At 49.3% G+C, this 18,659-nt stretch overlaps 8 protein-coding genes across 8 annotated transcripts; 5 read left to right on the top strand and 3 right to left on the bottom strand.

Moving 5' to 3' along the window:
- Positions 1-151: 151 nt before the first annotated feature.
- FPRO_11358 (uncharacterized protein) lies at positions 152-1,492 on the top strand (the record flags this gene model as incomplete). Its single annotated transcript, XM_031232422.1, has 1 exon — positions 152-1,492. One exon carries the CDS (start codon positions 152-154, stop codon positions 1,490-1,492), a length of 1,341 nt encoding a protein of 446 aa, XP_031082360.1.
- Positions 1,493-1,918: 426 nt separating this feature from the next.
- On the bottom strand, positions 1,919-3,511 carry FPRO_11357 (uncharacterized protein; the record flags this gene model as incomplete). Its single annotated transcript, XM_031232421.1, has 3 exons — positions 1,919-2,120; positions 2,176-3,296; positions 3,344-3,511. The coding sequence occupies 3 exons, from the start codon at positions 3,509-3,511 to the stop codon at positions 1,919-1,921; spliced, it is 1,491 nt and encodes a 496-aa protein (XP_031082359.1).
- Positions 3,512-4,279: 768 nt separating this feature from the next.
- On the top strand, positions 4,280-5,981 carry FPRO_11356 (putative D-lactate dehydrogenase (cytochrome); the record flags this gene model as incomplete). Its single annotated transcript, XM_031232420.1, has 5 exons — positions 4,280-4,414; positions 4,471-5,297; positions 5,358-5,587; positions 5,640-5,851; positions 5,916-5,981. The coding sequence occupies 5 exons, from the start codon at positions 4,280-4,282 to the stop codon at positions 5,979-5,981; spliced, it is 1,470 nt and encodes a 489-aa protein (XP_031082358.1).
- A 593-nt stretch (positions 5,982-6,574) lies between these two features.
- FPRO_11355 (uncharacterized protein) lies at positions 6,575-8,989 on the top strand (the record flags this gene model as incomplete). The annotated part of the gene is made up of 4 exons (XM_031232419.1): positions 6,575-7,740; positions 7,807-8,234; positions 8,281-8,555; positions 8,618-8,989. The coding sequence occupies 4 exons, from the start codon at positions 6,575-6,577 to the stop codon at positions 8,987-8,989; spliced, it is 2,241 nt and encodes a 746-aa protein (XP_031082357.1).
- Positions 8,990-9,282: 293 nt separating this feature from the next.
- Positions 9,283-10,804, bottom strand: FPRO_11354 (uncharacterized protein; the record flags this gene model as incomplete). The annotated part of the gene is made up of 2 exons (XM_031232418.1): positions 9,283-10,137; positions 10,229-10,804. 2 exons carry the CDS (start codon positions 10,802-10,804, stop codon positions 9,283-9,285), a joined length of 1,431 nt encoding a protein of 476 aa, XP_031082356.1.
- Positions 10,805-11,462: 658 nt separating this feature from the next.
- Positions 11,463-13,130, top strand: FPRO_11353 (uncharacterized protein; the record flags this gene model as incomplete). The annotated part of the gene is made up of 1 exon (XM_031232416.1): positions 11,463-13,130. One exon carries the CDS (start codon positions 11,463-11,465, stop codon positions 13,128-13,130), a length of 1,668 nt encoding a protein of 555 aa, XP_031082355.1.
- A 1,067-nt stretch (positions 13,131-14,197) lies between these two features.
- On the top strand, positions 14,198-14,920 carry FPRO_11352 (putative 2-haloalkanoic acid dehalogenase; the record flags this gene model as incomplete). The annotated part of the gene is made up of 1 exon (XM_031232415.1): positions 14,198-14,920. One exon carries the CDS (start codon positions 14,198-14,200, stop codon positions 14,918-14,920), a length of 723 nt encoding a protein of 240 aa, XP_031082354.1.
- A 59-nt stretch (positions 14,921-14,979) lies between these two features.
- On the bottom strand, positions 14,980-17,233 carry FPRO_11351 (uncharacterized protein; the record flags this gene model as incomplete). The annotated part of the gene is made up of 5 exons (XM_031232414.1): positions 14,980-15,943; positions 15,998-16,168; positions 16,228-16,847; positions 16,906-16,994; positions 17,047-17,233. 5 exons carry the CDS (start codon positions 17,231-17,233, stop codon positions 14,980-14,982), a joined length of 2,031 nt encoding a protein of 676 aa, XP_031082353.1.
- Between the last annotated feature and the right edge of the window lie 1,426 nt (positions 17,234-18,659).

Here is an 18,659-nt window from a genome sequence, read left to right as displayed (position 1 = left end):
CTGATGTAAATATCTCGACAGCAGTATGTGTTACCTTGAAAGCCATTCCGAGGACGTATGGCACGCCGTGGGAGGCCAACTGGTGCGCAAAGTTGGCTGCTGACGAGCCGGTAGTGGAGGTAAAGTCGCATCGCACAAGGTTGCTGTCGCCATGTCGGATATTGCGAGACAGGTTGTACGAAACGAGCCCATCGTTATGGCAGGAATCCGCGGAGACATACCCCAGCTGAAAGATCTCCTTCAGCAGCCTGTGGTTAGTATCAGTATCAGAGACGGTATTGGAGACACAGCACTCTTCGCCGCTGTCTGTCATGACAAACTCGATGCTGCCACCCTCCTGCTTGAAGCGAAAGCAGATCCCAATATCCAGAGCTTTGACTCGTGGGCAGCACTTCACGCCGTGAGCCGTAGCGGCAACGAAGACATGGCTGCTCTATTGCTAGACTGGAAAGCCAACCCTGAGGTCGTGGATAAAGCTGGCTGGACACCGCTTCACGTGTCCAGTCTCTACGGGACAAATGCCATCGCAGGTCTTCTTCTTGAGGGAAGAGCAAATCCGAATGCGCAAGCATTAGACGGTTTAACTCCTCTCCACACTGCGGTAGACTTCGGACACAGAGATGTGATCCTGAATCTCGTCAGACATGGCGCCCAGCTAGATGCCAGAGATCATAACGGCCAAACACCACTTCACATAGCATCAATGAAGAGGCCGTTTCCCCCTCCTGTATCCCTCCTGCTAGATCTCGGGGCAGATCCCAAGCTAGCGGACGAGAAAGGATATACAGCCCTCCATTTTGCCGTTGAAGCAGGCCATGATCCAAGCCTAGCCATTGCTCCCCTCCTTCAACAAGGCGCCGATCCGAGTATTGCGGCGGCTAACGGCTGGACACCACTTTTATCAGCGATTCATCAGATGACCAAGCCAGGTGATCACGGCGAGGCCATCCTCAGGACCATACTTGATAAAAGTCCCACCGATATAAACCGCATATCAACCATCTCTTCGGGCGATACAACACCCCTGATTCTAGCTATCCAGGTCAGAAGCCAGCGAGCAGTTGAACTCCTCACAACACATGGTGCAGACATTGCCCTTCCGGTAGAGAGGGACGGCCAGCATATCACTCCTGTTCTCCAAGCCGCTGCGTGCTACAACCCGGAAGAGGTCGAGATACTTCGGCACCTGGTCAGGGATGCAAGTATCAAGGAAAAGATGGCGGGCGACCTCAGCCTGGCTCATATTGCGGCCCTCCATGGGCATACTGACTCTTTGCGACTCTTGTTGGGATACAGTGTAGATGCCAACGTAGTTGACGTAGAGGGAAGAACACCACTACACTTGGCCGCACGCCATAGCCACCCGGAGTGTGTCTCACTTCTTCTATCACATGAAGCAAACACCAACGCCAAAGCAAAGACAGCCATAGAAGCACCCCTCTACATGAAGCCGCGAGCAGCGCGGATGAGGACTGTATCCGGCTACTACTAGATGCAGGGGCTGACATATCAGTTAGATGCGAGAGGGGAAGATTACAGTCACCTATAGATATCATGCGAGAGAAGCTCAGACTGGAGCAGGATGAGAATGTGCAGGAAGGGTATTTAGGGATCTTGACCATCGTGAGAGAGACTCTAGCCGAGAAAGATCCTCGAGTGGGAGAGGTTACACGGGATCGACGAGAGGGCTGGAGTATTGAGGCACTGCAGCAATCTTACGTATCTGGCGAGGAAGAGAGACCGCGTGGGCCAACAGTAGCAGAGCTCAGGGAAAGATATCAGCCGAGGCTGAACACAGAAGGAGGCCAGAGTTAAAACTCATGATATAGGCAGGGATTTAATTTCAAGATATTTAAAGGGGTATTTAACCCTCGGGTTTTTGATATCTAATATTATAAGCTAAAGTACTACATAGTAGTTATAGCCTATATCTAAACGATTTGTTTTCCCGATCCGTCAGATCCTCCAAGCCTTGATTGTGGTTGGGAGAGCCATAGGTTGTATCGCGATGCCTATTCTCGCGATCAAGTAACCATCGGAGTGCAAGTGCAGCAAAGACACAGACAGTAAAGCAGATCATGATCCCAGTGAATGATTCGTCATAACGAGGGGCGAATTTCCTATAATTATCAGCAAAGGCTCGGTTATCTGTATCTGCAACTGTTGTTCACTTACGCATCAAACATGAGTGGACCGATAATGTTTCCGAGACAATAACCGATAAACGTCGAAGCAGCATATACAGCTTTCTTCGTATGTCCGGCAACATTGGAAGTCCCCAAGCCAATGCACTGGACCCAAGCAGAAGAAAAGAAGTTGACAAGATAGAAGCCGACGATGCGTCCTGCCTTCTTAGAGTCTGGAAGTTGCCATATCAGGGAACAACCAAGAATGACAGGAAGACATGCTCCGGCGATGATGTACAACCTTGAGTTCTGAACCTTCCTACCAATATACCCTGAACCGAGAATGCAGATGAAAGCGAGGGCTCCAATGGGCAGGTTGAGCAACAACGAAGTAAAAACGTCAAATCCCATATCCTTGAATACAATGGTTCCAAAGGTTGTGACAGCACCGGAGCCTGTGCAGGACACAATAGACAAAATCATAATACCCCAAAGCCGATAGTCAAATAAGGCCTCCTTGAACTGGTAGGACTTGAAATGTTTATCCTCAGTACCGGCATTATTTTCTCGAACTCGCTCTAGGAGAAGGTGGCGTTCGGCTTCTGTAAACCCTTTGGCATGCTGGGGGCTATCAGGGAACAGCCACCAAAGTGCAATACCCCAGGCCAGAGTAGCAAGTCCGGCGATGATGTACATCCACTGCCAGGAGTTGAGAGCGCCTCCTTTGATGTGGCCAAGTCCGTAATTGATCAAGGGTGAGATAAGAAGAGATCCTCCGCTGCAGGAATACCACCAACTAGATCGCGAGACCTGCTCCGAGTGCGTATACCAGAGGCCTACGACGAGCATGAAGATAGGTGATACACCTGCCTCGACAAGACCGAGCATAAAGCGATTGATAAGAAGTCCGGTATAGGAAGTACAGGCCGGTGTGCAAAGTATCACAAAAGACCATATAATGCAGATGGCCGTACAGACGATTCGAATCGGGTATCGTTGGGCGAGAAATGAGGCGGGATAAGTACCGGCGATATAGCCAAAGTAGAAGATAAGAGAGACCCAGGAGTACCTGATGCCAGTGGTGAGTTTTAGGTCCTCTCGCAGGCCGAAGATGGCGGCCTGGCTGAGGATGGCCTTGTCGTAATACTGTAGGGCGTAGGTAAAGCAGAGCTTTTAAAGTCAATTTTATATCATACAGCCAGGTAGATATGTCTTACCACGGGCATCAGTTTTCGATCGATCTTTCGAAGCAACTTTCTGTTCGTCTCTTCATCAAGCTCGACGCTGGCTCCAATCACTGAACTTGGGACAGTCTCAAGATTCATGGCAGATGATTTGCTATGAATGCTGGCCTTGGAGCTAACTTCGTTCTCTTGACGTGTCATGGTTGTGATCATCGATGGCATTAGGTAGTGGATTGTGTCGGAAGTTCAGACAGGTATGAAAGCAGCAAAGGCGATGAAAGAAAGACCTTGCCGCGATGTTTGTCGGAAGTTAGCTGGGCAGAGTGGATTGATGTCGTGGGTTTAAATAATTAATGGCAGTTGCCTCGATCACACCAACCCCAGATCCATACCCCAGATCCAAACCCCAGATCTCATTATTTCAACTGAATATGCACTTGCCGCGCATTACCCCGGGTTGAATTACACCAATCCGACAGTTGAGCCACAGCGGCGAACAGTCCCGAGACTCCACAAATATCCGAGCCGGTCGGATACTGAACTGGCTAGTCTGTTCTGGGAATATCCGAGCCTTCGATTTGCCTCGGCCACTGTTTCCATGATTCAACCAATCCCGATTTTGAGCAATGGGGTAAAAGTTGTTTCGCTTGGATATTACCCTCAGACGCACGTGACAAAGAAACCCTTCTACTTATCTTATGGAAATCTTTTTACAACTATTAAGTTCCTAAAGATCGAGAAAACGCCTTGCAAACCACATTTATACCAAACAATAAAAACATGGTCATCCTATCGACCATTTATTCGAGCTTGTCCCGACCGTCATTGTCAGCTCTGTCAAGGCAATGTATCGCTAGCCGTCAAGTTCTTTCATCCGCAAGACATGTTTCCTCCAATGCGCAATCCAGTCGGCAGAGACATTATCCTCTAGGGTACTTTCTGTTGGGATTAGGTGTCGCTGTGAGCGGCATGGCTCTCGCACCGTCGATAGGCATCGATCTACTCAGGATGCCAGCAAAGGGCACACCTTCCAGATGGAGAGAAAGCGACAGCTCACTTATTTCGGTGAAAATGGTGTATGCGGATAGAGCAACTATGCTGAAGGTACGCTATTTTGGAGACTTCGAATGTTACTAAACACGGGGTTGCTGACAGCTTAGGCCGTGGATGAGATACGCCAATTACTCGGTGAAAGCATCGTGAGCGTGGACTCGGATGACCTTGATGAACATGGCTATTCAGAGTGGTCTACGTCAAATACTGACGTACGACCAGTGGCAGTTGTCCGACCACAGACGACAGAAGAGGTCTCAAGTATTGCCCGTATCTGCACCAAGTACAAAGTGCCGATAATTCCATACGGAGCTGGATCCAGCGTTGAAGGCAACTTCAGCTCCCCCCATTCTGGAGTATGTCTCGACCTATCTGGCATGGATAGAATCGTGGCTTTTCACCCCGAGGACATGGATATCGTGGTCCAGGCCGGTGTCAATTGGACTAATATGAATGAAGAAATCAAGAATACTGGTCTCTTCTTGCCACTTGACCCCAGCCCTACTGCATTGATCGGTGGCATGATAGCTACGAACTGCAGTGGTACCAATGCCATGAGATATGGAACCATGAAGGACTATGTTATTAACCTCACAGTAGTGCTCTCGGACGGATCTGTAATTAAAACACGTCACCGACCTCGAAAAACATCAGCTGGATATAATCTTACTGGTCTTTTTACCGGATCTGAGGGAACACTGGGTATAATCACTGAAGCAACTCTGAAGCTAGCCATAATTCCAGAGAAATTTTCTGTTGCAACAGCCACTTTCTCAACTGTCAAGGAGGCGGCGGATGCGGCATTTAAGATGATGCGACGGGGAATACCCCTCGCTGCCCTGGAAATGATGGATGATGTTCAGATGAAAGTCATTAATCAGAGCGGTGGAGCAGGCGGAAGGCTATGGGACGAACATCCTACGCTTTTTCTTAAGTAAGTAGCAAGTCATTGCTATTGGTCCCTAAATACGTCCTAATACTCATCAAAACGCAGATTTTCAGGCTCCCAGAATGCAGTTCAAGACAGCATCAAATTGGCCAAAGAAATCGCCAGGTCCAACAGTTGCCGTTCCTTCGAGTTTGCCAAAACAGAGGATGAGATGCAGTCCCTTTGGTCTGCCAGAAAACAAGCCTTGTGGGCAAACCTCGCCGTCCGACCCGAGGGCACCCAGATTTGGTCCACAGATGTTGCTGTACCTCTGTCTCGAATGGCCGAATTAATTGGTGAGCAGCATGATCCCTACAACATTGGCATGAGCTAACACGTTAACTATAGAGATATCAAAGCAAAAGGCTAGCCAACTAGGACTTTTCAATAGTGTTCTGGGACATATCGGCGACGGCAACTTTCACCAGGTCGTCATGTACAACCCAGATGATAAGACGGAACGCCAAGCTGTGTCGGATTGCGTGGATGGGATGATGGTGAGAGCACTGGAAATGGAGGGTACAGTATCAGGCGAGCATGGGATTGGACTGGGAAAAAAGGTGACTATGTTCTTGCCTCTCGATTCGTCTTATTCCAGCTAACAGACTTAAGCATTGCTTACAGAAGGAGCTCGGCCCAGCCACGATAGGTATTATGAAAGCTATCAAAGACACATTGGATCCCCAGTAAGTACACAATAAAGACAGCCACGCGATGAATCGTGAAAACTTGCTAAGTCTGTGTTTAGTTGGTTATTGAATCCGGGCAAGGTGTTTGACCCGTGAAAACAAAACTATTGCAGAAATCTAGAGGTCTCTCTCTTGGAACTGAGAAAATGGGAAAATGCATGTCGTTTGGCAGGAGACTGTATATAGATGCATAAAGGCTGTATATATGCTGCTAGCAAGAACCCTTTGACAAAGATTTAACTGACCAATTCACACAATTCTATTTCGTTCGTACTGGGCAGAACTGCATGTTCATGATAAGGGAGAAATGAAGGCAAATATAAAACAGAGCGTCTAGTCCGTTGTCAACTGCGTTCCTAATCAGGCTAGTCCAGAGCATTACAAGTGCAGTGCGGGGTTAGAGTTGATCGGGGCAAGCTTCCCCCGGATATTCAGAAGGGCCGGAACCAAGAATTGTATCCGAACATCGAGGATGTTTCCCTCCCTACCACTAGCCGAACTCCGAAGTATTCACCCAAGTCTTCCAAGCGGCAGTCAGTCAGGCATTTGTTATGGTACGGTAATATGCGGTAACAATGCTCCGATAACCCAAAAATGACGGACCACAATGACAGCGGCAGCCGGCAGGGTCTGCAGCTTGGCTTCGTCCCCATCAACCAAGCAAATTCACCTCCTGAATCTAAACGACGCCGCGCGTACTTATCTTGCGAACGATGTCGTAAGCGCAAAACTCGCTGCGAGCCAGCATCGGATCAGAAGCGGCCGTGTAAGCGATGCTCGGCCGACAATCAGCCTTGCGAGTTCAGAGCATCGCGACGCACCAAAAGAAGGCTGTCGCTTCCAGGCGAAGACACCGAGTCAGTGTCGCGTCACAATCACACGGGCACCGACGTCGACATTCTAGCTTCAATACCACTCGAGTCTCGAGATGCCCCGGTTCGTCCTCTCAATGCGAGGGAATACATGGATGACATACCTATCGCCGACTCTTCCCAAGAACCAAGGTCTCCAACCGCCCTCGACGCAAGAGCACGGATTATTTCTACGCATATAAATAATGCATCAGATGCCCTTGACCTTCTCACATTTGCTGCGAGCGGTACCCATGCCTACAACAACCCTTCTGCCACGCCGAGCCGCGAAAGCCAAGTTCCATCTATTACCTCTCCGACTGTTGCCTCAGATGTAGCCCTCAGTCTGGACAGAGCGTGGAAAGGCTTCTCCCTTATTAAAAAGGGGATAGTATTGCAACAAGAAGTGATGGACTACCTAGGCTTCTTCTTTGATCAGTTATGGCCTCTAAAGCCAGTTGTACCGTCTTACTACCGCAACCAGGCCAATTATGGTCAGCTTGTTACTGAGGAGCCTCTTTTAGTGGTCTGTCTCGTCACGCTCTCCTCGAGATATTTTCCACTGCCTGGAGACCATGGCGAGATTAGGTCAGAGCGTATACACTGGCAAGCGTGGAGGATCCTGCAGCGTTCCCTCCAGTCCGTCATGTGGGGGTCTACGACGACGCGTTCTCTCGGCGCGATAGCGTCGATGCTGCTTCTGATTGACTGGCATGTGAAGGCCATAAATAATCCATCTGACTTCACAGAGGGGGAAGACGAATCTCATGAACAAGTCGATAGTCATGGCTTCAAGCCTTCGTCCAACAACACAGACTCACTTACTGGACAGCGACGGTATGGGATGGTATCACTGATGGAGAGGCTAAACATAGTATCACCGGCATACCGAAGCAACAAGATGTCATGGTAAGCATATGAATTGCCCGGTTGACTTACCCATGTCGATCGATTGTGCTCATGACTCTCGAATAGGAGTCTTCTTTCAAACGCCATTGCTTTAGCACACGAAGGCTGCTGTTTCCAGAACGAATCCTCTAGACCCAGACTTACATCCTCCAATCTGGACTCTATCAGACAAGAGTGGAATAGTCTTCTCTGTGTTTTCATATACCTCGCTGATGAAGGTCTCGCAACTCGACTTGGCCTAGAGCCCTTGTTGCCGGACAGGTCGAGACAAATAGTCAAAGACCGATTCGCAACGACATTCACTGAGTCTTTACCGAACAGTCACCTCTGGGAAGGCTATTTTGAACTCTCCATAGAGACTCGAAAGGGGAGAGATTTCCTGCTCTCATTAAAATCCAGAGATGGGTCTTTTTCTGACTTAGATCTCGTGCCTCATTTGGAACGTTTACGAAGAGCCCTGCATCGCTGGAGACGACAGTACTATGATCAAGATGGTAGGTTCAAGGAACGAAGAGATATATCCCAGCTCACCATTCCCAGATGTCAATTCTTTATTGAGTGCCTGTCTTCTCATTGAGTTTTACTACATAAACCTGTTCTGCTTCGCTCCGGCAGCTCAAGCCGTCCAAACTGGTTCCACCTCCCTGCCACAAGAAACGCTTCAAGCCTTATCTGAGTTCGAGGATCAAGCAACACAGGCCAGCCACGCACTTCTATCTATAGTCGTGGATTTTCTGAAACCTTCAGGACTCATCAAGTATCTCCCAGTCAGATGTTGGCTATTCATCGTTGCTGCAAGCCTTCATCTACTCAAGGTATATTATAGATTCTAACAGAAAGGTATTCCTGTATAGGACTAACGAGTATAACACAATAGGCAACTCTTACAAAAACCAAGGATATAAATCGAGCACATCCAAACATCTATCTTCTACACCGCGTAATCAATGCAGTCCACAATGGCTCCCCAGATGACTCGCATATGGCAATCCGATATGCCAAGTTTCTGGGCATTATGGTACAGATAGCCGTTCCTGCCCCGTCGAGAAGTCCCACTATGGCACCAAGAGCAAGAAATGGAGAAGTCAGTATTGGTGCTGAAAATCGGGTAGAGGACGACAACGGGCAAGTTGCCTATCCTTGCTCGTTTTGTGATATAGCAGTTGAGGGAGTAAGTGACTGGAATGCTCTTCTGGGCTTAGACTTGGCTCCAGATCTTTTCATGTGGTGGGAGTCTATGCATAGCTAGTGTAGTTCTCGTTCTGTTCCTTGTTCTCTTGGTGCCACGTGAGATTATCCTGCTATATTCCATGGCAGACCAAACTTGGAAAAGAGTAGATAGGAGGGACACCCCAAGGGAACAGTACGGGGATGCTTTAGAGCCAAGAGATTGTTATAACAGATCATCCAGGTAACCTCAAACTCGGCCAATCGTCATCATGGCGTTATCTCAGATACTATATAAGAAGCATGTCTAAGTATAAGTATGGTCTTAGAGAATCCTGATTAGAGCCTACTTGTTATCCGATTAATATTGTTGGGCTATGGCTTTTTCGTACTAAAGTTACCAGTGCCTATAATATCACCATCCTCCTCCTTACCGCTTTGTGCCCGGTCAATACGGAACTGGCTTGTCTGGAACAAGCGAGGCAGTTTCGTCTCCTCAAACTTAGTCCCTTGGGATACCATCCGAGCCAGTTCCTTGGCTGCCAACCAGATAACAGGCATACCGTGCCCGTTGAAACCAGCTACAATAAATTGCCCATCCTTGCTGGGAACTTTACCAATGTGTGGATTTGAGTCATATGAGTAACCCATCACGCCTGTCCAGATGTTGCTCACTTTGGCACCAGTCTCTTCCCAGCCGCGATAGGTTTGCTGCATGTAGTCCTCGTAGTAGTCCTTGGCAGAGTCGATGAGGACACTGTCGTCGACATTGTCATACCACTGTTCCTTAAATGGCCGGAAAACGGATGAAGCACCACCTACAATGATGCTGCCGTCGTGTCGAGGAATGAAATATGATAGTGCGTTGTCTTTCGTTCGGTTGATGTACGAGTTGTTCAATAACGGCGCGGTAGTTCCCTCTGGGACGGTGATACGACAGCAAATGCCCTTACATGGGATGATGTTCTTGCTGTATTCCGGGAGAAGTGCTGAAACATAGGCGTTGTTGGCGTGGATCACCTTGCCTGCTCGCATCTTACCACGCGGTGTCTCGACGATGAACGAGCCATCACCCGAGGGATCTGGCGTCACGGAAGTGACAGGTGTATGTGCCTGTATGTTGACGCCTGCGGCGAGGAGTTTTTTTGTGAGATGCATCAAGAATTTGAAAGGCCACATGGTGCCAGCCGTGAAGCTGGCGCATGCAACCGCGCCTTTGACACCGCAGATCTGTTACATAGATGGCTCGGTCAATTTCTATCTCTAACAACGTCTTTGTGCCGTACGCAAAGCAATTTGGGCTGGCATTTAGGTCACTTACACCTTCGACTTTGTCGCCTGTATAAAACACAACATCATCAATATACTCAAAGTTGTGAGACACCATTGATTGGTAGACAGCCTCGGCCTTCTTGGCTGAGTCCTCGTTGCACCAGACATCGATGGATCGAGTAAGAGTGAAGTCGCAATCAATCTTCTCCTCATCAATGATCTTCTTGATGGCGCGCAGGTTGGCAATCTCAAATTCGGCAATCTCAGCACCAGCGCGCTCGCCGGCTCGATCTATGTAGGTGGGAATGTGGCCGTAGAGGTCAGGCCTGCAGTGTCCGCCGTTGCGACCAGTGGCACCAGAGCAGATGCCCCTGGCCTCGAGGATACAGATAGACTTGGCACCGGCATCGCGGACGAGGTGATGCGCTGTACTGAGTCCTGCAAATCCAGCGCCGATGATGACGATGTCGCTGTAGTCGAGGAGCTGCTCTGACGAGCGGTGGTCTCGCAGCTCAGTCAATTCCTGTGGCACCTCTTGTTGCCAGAAGCAAGGCGCTGGGTTCGGCCCGGGCATGCACTTGGGCGTACCGGCGATGCGAGATGTGTTTCCGTTTGAGATGGTCATGACTGCGCTATGATGTGATGAAAGTTTGCTTACAGGATCAGGTTGAGGTATCCCAGGTATGTTTTGTAGAGGCTATTAAGAGGCGTATACTGTTCTAGTTTAGCTGAACTCTATTTAGAGGATTGTGCTCACTGCTATCGATTTCGCTGGAATTTGTAAGCTTGATTGGGGACAGGTTGTATACAGTTAGATAGACCGGAGTCGGGGGTCCACCGGGCCGGCGTTACCCAATCTGGACAAATTGCTCCGGGCCCGGTGGACAATGCCGCTAACGCTATATCGCTCACCACGGTGGGAGTACCGTGGCATAGAGGATTGCCGGGCCCTACACCTTCATAGTCAAAGGCAGCCAATCTGGTCTCATCGTGCTCTTGATATCTCCATAGCCGGTCGACCCCGGTCTGATCTGCACCTATCGCCCTAGCCAGAACTTCCCCAGACCTGCCTAGGGCACTAGGCCTACCTTACTGATAAGCCGTGGCCAATCGTGGCAGACATAAAAACGTTTCGTAATACAGGGAAACAAATACTTGAGATCCTCCATTCATCTCGCTTCTCAGAGAAACTATCTTGAGTTGACTCAGTATCTTTTCTCTGCTTCGGTCGCTTTTGCAGCAGTATCCATTTCAGCCCCCGTTCCTCGCTTGGCAAGAGCCAAATGTCAACTCACGACACTTCGCCCCAACTTCTCAAAGTCGACACTATGCCTTCGGAAAAGAAACTCGGTGATCCTGTCACAGATACACGGCGGGACAGCGACGTCGAGAATATGGCTGGAACGGTCGTTGAGTCTCACGAGCTCAGGCAGGGTCTACACCAACGACACATCCAGATGATTGCTCTGGCAGGCACAATTGGTACTGGCCTTTTCCTCAGTTCTGGAAGGGCCATTGCCTATGCTGGTCCACTCGGTGCATTCCTGTCCTATCTGATCATTGGCTTGGCTGTTTCGAGTGTCGTCTGCGGCGTTGGCGAGATGGGTGCTCTGGCGCCTCTGAGTGGTGGTGTCATTCGCTACGCCGAACTCTTCTGCGACCCTGCCCTTGCCTTTGCCAACGGGTGGAATCAGGTCTACTCGTACGTAGTCTCCATCCCCGCCGAGATCGTCGCCGCCGCCGTCATCATCGAATACTGGGTCACCATCAACAGCGCCATCTGGATCACGGTGCTTGGGATTCCCATGATTGTCTGTTCACTGCTATTCGTGCGTATCTACGGCGAGCTCGAGTTCGGCTTCTCCATGCTGAAGATCATGCTCATTGTTGGCGTCAATATCATGTGTCTGGTCATTACATGCGGCGGTGGTCCAAAAGGCGAGGCCATCGGCTTTGACTACTGGAAAAGTCCCTATGGGCCCATGGTTCAGTACCTCGGCATTGCTGGGTCTCTTGGCCGGTTCTTGGGCTTCTGGAAGACGCTGAACAATGCGCTTTACGCCTACTCAGGCATAGAGAACATCACCCTGGCTGCGGCTGAAACGAGGGATCCTCGTAGGTCTATCCCCATGGCCGCCAAACGTATCTTTATCCGTATCGGCCTCTTCTACGTCGTGACCATCTTCATGATCGGCTTGGTCGTCCCGTCCACCGACAAGAAGCTAGTACCATGGACGGGAGACGCTTCCATGTCGCCATTTGTCATTGCTGCTCAAAACGCAGGCATCAAGGCTGTACCGTCAATCGTCAACGCAGTTGTGCTCACTTCGGCTTGGTCAGCGGGTAACTCCAACGTGCTTGGAGGTTCCAGAATCCTTTACGGAATGGCAGCTCAGGGTCAAGCCCCGTCCATTTTCTTGCGTATCAACAGATTTGGTATCCCCTATCTCGCAGTCTCCTTCTATGGTCTCTTCATGGCTCTGGGATACATGACCCTCTCCGACTCGGCTAGCACAGTCTTCACCTGGCTGCAGGATCTCGTCTCCATCTCTACCCTGGTCAACTGGATTACCATCTGCATCGTCTATCTACGATTCGTCCACGCCTGCAACAAGCAAGGGATCGATCGCCAAAAGGAGCTTCCTTGGGCTGCTCCTTTCCAGCCATACACGACCTATGCCTCTCTTGCCTTGTTTGTTCTGCTTTTCTTCACTGGCGGCTACACAACCTTTTTGCATGGCCACTGGGAGACCGAGACGTTCATTTCAAGTTACTTCAACTTGCCCTTTACTATTATCATGTATTTCGGCTATAAGCTTTGGTTCAAGACAAAGGTCATTCCGTTGGAAGACGTCCAACTTCGTCACTTGGTTGATCGTTACCAGAATGAGCCCCAGAAGGCGCCAAAGCCTCGACGCGGATTAGCAAAGCTGAACTTTCTGTGGTCTTAAACGCTCAGGATAGTCGGAGTATCTTTGTGAGGCTCTTGCTGTATTGGCTTGACATACGTGGAGATTTTCTGTTTTAGAAGTGGTGATTGCTTTGAGGTAGTATAGTTATCAATTACTTACTATTATATCAAGACATGTCTGTTAACCTACCCTGTACTGCAATCTGAGATTCACTATACAAGACTGAAAGTACCAGTCCAACAGACATAAGATCTATGAATCTCGCTGTCCTAATGATAATAAGGACAAGGTTAGGTATAACATAGTAGAAGTCTGTTGATGCGCCCAATAATGCCGCAGAATGTACAGTCGCTCATCTCAACCGAGTCTGCACTTTGTGGGGAAAGTGGGACATGTGGGAAATGCTGATAGTGAGCTGCAGATTCTGGCGAACCTACTACCTAGTCACTCAGCTGACTAGCTTGGCTGCTTGAGCTCGCGACACGCTAGCCCCATTGGACTTAGATTTGCAGAAGGGGACTATTAAATCTTTTTGTTTGTGTGAAATAATCCAATTATCATTTATTAATCTGCTCTGTGTACCTAGAATTGACCTATAGATGGCTCTTGGGGAAAGGATAACCAGACCGGAACAGCGGCAATGTGTGGTCTTATCGGTTGAGTCCTTCATGTCAAGATACCACTAACTCATCTAGAAAGCCCCTAGCATATCTCCGATCCAGCCACTAGAGTCGAGAACCAAGGGCGGAACCCCAGATAAGGATCACTGATAAGGAGAGAAGAGACTAGCCAATCACATCCGACCGGACCGGTGTTGCTCTATTAGGCTAGATCATGATTCACCTGGCGATAACCGGCTGGCCGGTTCAGTGGAGTACAGAGTACCAGAGTCACAGTCGTCATTGGATAAAAGAGACCATTTCACGTTGTTGTTGATGCTGCAACTCGCCTCTGCTTGAGATAATTCATAATTGTCTACTGCGTCACCTCATCATTGCGCCCCTTCTATCAGCATCTTATCTTGTTTCGCCAAACTTTCTTCCCCCCTCTTCCCCGCTCTCATCTTTTCCAAGGACTGCGATCAAAGTTGACATCAAGTCCCCATCATGGCCAATCAAAAGCATGTCGTCTTCGACGTCGTCGGCACATGCGTCTCATTCGATGCCTTCTACAACGGCATTGACCGCGTCATCGGCGAGAAGCTGGCCTCAAAGCACATCACAGCCAATGCATTCGGCTACACTTGGATGACGGCAGCCGAGCTCGAGTTCACCTTTCTCTCAGTCTCTGAGCGCCATCGTCCCTACAAGGAAGTCTTGCGCACCCTGTTCTACCGTACGCTATTCATGGTTGGTGTTGCAGCACCACGAGAACTGGTCACAGACGCAGAGAGGGATGCCTGTGTCCAGGCATACTCGGACCTCGAGCTGCGACCTGGAGCAAAAGAGTGCTTTCAAATATTGAGAGACGCTGGATTCACAGTATGGTGTCTGACAACCGGCGATACCAAGCGTGTGGGTGGATACTTTGAGCGCGCTGGCGTAGACATGCCCTTGGAGAACCTTATCAGCTGCGATGGACAGGGCGTGGCCAAGCCCGCGTTGGCTGCGTATAGGCCGACCTTGGCTCGATTCGCGCCGGATGATATCAAGTGGTTTGCTGCTGCTCACATGTGGGACGTGTCAGCTGCAGTCAAGGTTGGCTTCCGCGGTGCTTACTGCACCATATATGAACAAGATCCCTGCGCTGAGATCTTCGACACCAAGATGGAGGTCATGGCTGATACACTACCAGAGATGGCAAAGGGGATCGTACAAGCATCGCTTTAGTTATCACTGTTTTAAATAAGTTTGATGAACCATATTTTATTATAACTCGCTTGCACTGCCTAGTTTCCTCCAGGAGGTCCTGTGATGAATTGCCCAAGAATTTCCGTCTCGGACTGGGTAAGCCACCCGTCAGTCGGGGAGAGATTTTCGGTACCAAAGACAGGTAGTTGAAGTAGAGGATCAGCCATAGGGTCATAAGCACTGAAAAAGTCCATGCTGGACAGGGCCTGGAAGTCTACCGGCCAGCCAGACACGGAGTCTATCTCCGCGTGACCACCTGAGGCATCCGGAACCGCAGGCGTAGTGGCGTCTAGCCCATTCTTGCTCGCCAAGTTGGCTCCCCAGCTGCGGAATGCTTCGTATGCCGAATCAAAATTCGCTTGGTTATCGCTAGTGCCCACGTCTTTCGGTTTTGCTGTTGCATGCAGACGAGCTAACGCACGCTCAAGCGACTCGATCAAGGAAATCTCAGCGCGTGCCGACTCTCCAACAGCAGACATTTCCCGTATCATATCTAAACCTTCACATAACGACTTGCGGAATTGGTCAGAGAGATTGCGGATCGAGTAGGCAATCAGCACCAGCAACGATGCTCGACATGCACTGTATTCGGAATACGAGGCTCGAGCAAGACCCATCCCGCTCGAGCGTAGCTGCTGACAAATGTCAAGGGCTTCCGTTGCCGCTTTGATGCAGTCGCTTATCAGCTCTTCTCGGCTAGTCACAAGTTTCGAGGCGCTTCTTTCATTGGTTCCGGGGCTGTTTTCAGGGACGGACGGGCTCGTCGCAGAGTCTTTTGTATCTTTCTTCAATAGAAACGGTCTCCCGACAAACATACGCACTAGGCAGTAGTCGAGTCTCAGGTGCATTGCCGAACGTGACTGTGTTGTTGTTGGCTGCTCAGTCATGTCGGTTGTATCCGGAGGGAGAGATTGCCACCAGGTGACCAAGCCGTCTTTTTTGGACACAAGCCGCGATACTACTGAGACTATCTCTCGCTTTCGGCAGTTACGCAAGATGTTGCTGGATGAGTGTTATTTATATGGTGTCTTGCGTCGATCCTAGTTCTCGACTTACATTTCGTGATACATGTCTTCGAGGAAATGCATCAGCTGTACAGAGACTCTCATGTAAGAAGCTCGTTTGCGCCAATCATCCGAATGTAAACCGTCCTGATGGATTGGTAGGCTGGTATCGATATTTGACCGAGATACCGAGATAGGCCGGCCATGAAAGATAGATATCTTTCTTTTGCCAAGTCAGCGGAGCACTTGTTACATTTTCAGTCTATGGCAGCCGTAGCTTACCTTTCCAACACGTAAGTCGTCCACCAAACACGATTTCGAGTTTCGATAACGCTTGCGTTAAAGGCGTTGTTGCTGCATTTCCGATGCATGCCATTCTGTATGCCCAACCGAGAAGCCAGGTTAACGTAGATAAATCCCAGGCCAGAGGCGTCAATTGGCAGGGAATAGTATCCAAACAACAGACATGCCTGCACACTTTCAAGGGACGAAATCTCAATAATTTCCGGGAGCAGCCGTATTGCTTGTTGGTAAAACATGGCGCCTATCTCTTCCTCCAAGAGGCCTGACGTCGAGGTGTTATCAGAACCGTCGGTGTGTTCAAGATGAGCGTATTGTGTTGCAATGGCAAGGACTGTCAGGAGGATGCTGACCGTCACTTCACTGCCGGCTTGGGACAGACCTTGGGGGCTTTTATAGAGCAGATCTAATTTCTCAAAAACCCAGCTCTCTTCGATAAAGAACAGATAACTCTCTGCAAACTTGAAAAACACTGTCACCAGGAAGTGTGATATGTTGGCAGGGGGGAACGATGATATGGCTTCTGACAAATGGTTACGCCCAGGACGTAGATGATGCGCCCGTGGAAATGCATCCGAGTCATCGTTTTGGCTATTACCCTCCTACACGTTATCATTTAAGCATGAACTCGAAGTATTGGCTGCTGGGAGGATCACTTACTCTGCGGCTCTCCGGCTCTTGTATCTGGCTCTCGATTAGATTTTTGATACGCATGGAGAAGTTCCAATATGAGAATTCTCCAGAGAAATCTGCAATGCTTAGTACCATGTTCAGCGCAAAAGAAGTATGAGGTCAACGCACGCGCTGTTGTATCCCCAACTGGTTGCATCGTACACGCCTCATCATCGATCTCCAATGCTTCCAAGTTGTCCCCCAACCCTTCCAAGCTCCTCGGGCCCTCCGATGCCGTGTTTAGACTCTCATGCTCGGCGTCGAGTCTGTCTGCTATATTGGACAGATTCTCAGTGTCAAGAGAAACTCCTGGCATAGTGCGCCGCAATATCCGCTCCATGTGTTTAGCGCGTTCAATCAGCTGGTTCGTATCCGGTCTACGACGGCCTTCTCTTCGAGGCGTCAGACGTGCTCTAGACGGTCGCAGTCATTGGGCCTACTCACCTCGGAACGTAGGCACGAAACTCACGAGGTTTCGGGGCCGGATCTGTGTATCTACATTGCCGTTGAAGATGGGAACACCGGCGGCATGGGAAGCCGCTTTCGCATTTCTCTTTCAATCGACGACATTCATCGCACCTATCGCATCCGACATTAGACGATTGGGTACATCCCTCGCTGGCTTGTCTTGGGATCTTACGCTCTGGAGACGCGTCGTCGTTGCTCCATAAGCACTGGGTCTGAAACTGACGCTCACGTTTTCAATCAAACAGGGAGCTCACAACGAGATAATGGGTTTTCGACGAGTATGAATGCATGTTCCCCAATCTTGGCTGGGGGCTAATCATCTACGTGACTTTCCTGCACCCCGCTTTTCCAGCAACTACCCCAGAATAGTTAGTCACTGTGCCGTGTCTTATCTTAAGGTAAGATAAGCTTGACGGAGACAGTCAGTTAATTGTTAGTAATAAGAGCTTATGACACCTCAGCGATAGGTGCCAGGCTGGCACAACTGCATCTCTGATCAGCAAAGCCAAGATAATGGTAGTTACCTGTTACGCTGGGCTGCCTAGTCAGGCTTTTGGTCGGCTAGTGACACCTAACTTATACCTGCCTTGGAGAGGCAGATAACCTAAATGTCCCTATAGACCAGAAACCTCAGCGAGAAACTGAACTGCAGCTGTACAATTAGGCTTTGGCGCGTGAAAGCTTTAGCATAATGATATTGAGAAAAAAATGCCGCTGCAGGTATCCAATCTTCCGAACCCAATAAAGCAGCTTCCTACCCTTTCTGTCTTATGAGACCAGACGTATAACATAAGAAGTATTGTTACTTAAGACTGAATCTAGATCAGAGCTCAAGCAATTGTGCATTTAACCGCTCCTTGTACGAGTTTTCTCTTAATTGTTGGTGGATACCAAAAAATACATCGAAACCAATTCTTACTTACAAAAAATCTCCAAAGTGATGAAATTTAGAACTCATCATCGACCACGAAGGGCCGCCATATATGTCCCGTCTAAGTATATTTTAGTAAAGGTATCTGACTGCAGGAACCAGGCTGTTATGGACCGGCGATCTGACACGACCTATAAGATTCTCACAAGTTACAGCCAAAACCTCCTATAGATTGAGGTATCTACCCAACTCCACCAAGTCGACTTACCTACTTTACAGAGTCGTACTTATATTTCCCTTTATTACCAGGCTGATAACTTCTTTAATGGCAAATTGATAGCTATTGAAGCTGTTGCCCAGTCTTGGAACATAGTGCAAAGTACTGGAGCCCGAATGGGCTACC

This window comes from Fusarium proliferatum, assembly GCF_900067095.1.
Source record: "Fusarium proliferatum ET1 genome assembly, contig: FPRO_scaffold005, whole genome shotgun sequence".
Classification (NCBI taxonomy): domain Eukaryota; kingdom Fungi; phylum Ascomycota; class Sordariomycetes; order Hypocreales; family Nectriaceae; genus Fusarium; species Fusarium proliferatum.
Note: the sequence above shows the minus strand (reverse complement) of the source record. Positions and strands in the feature narration are given on the sequence as shown.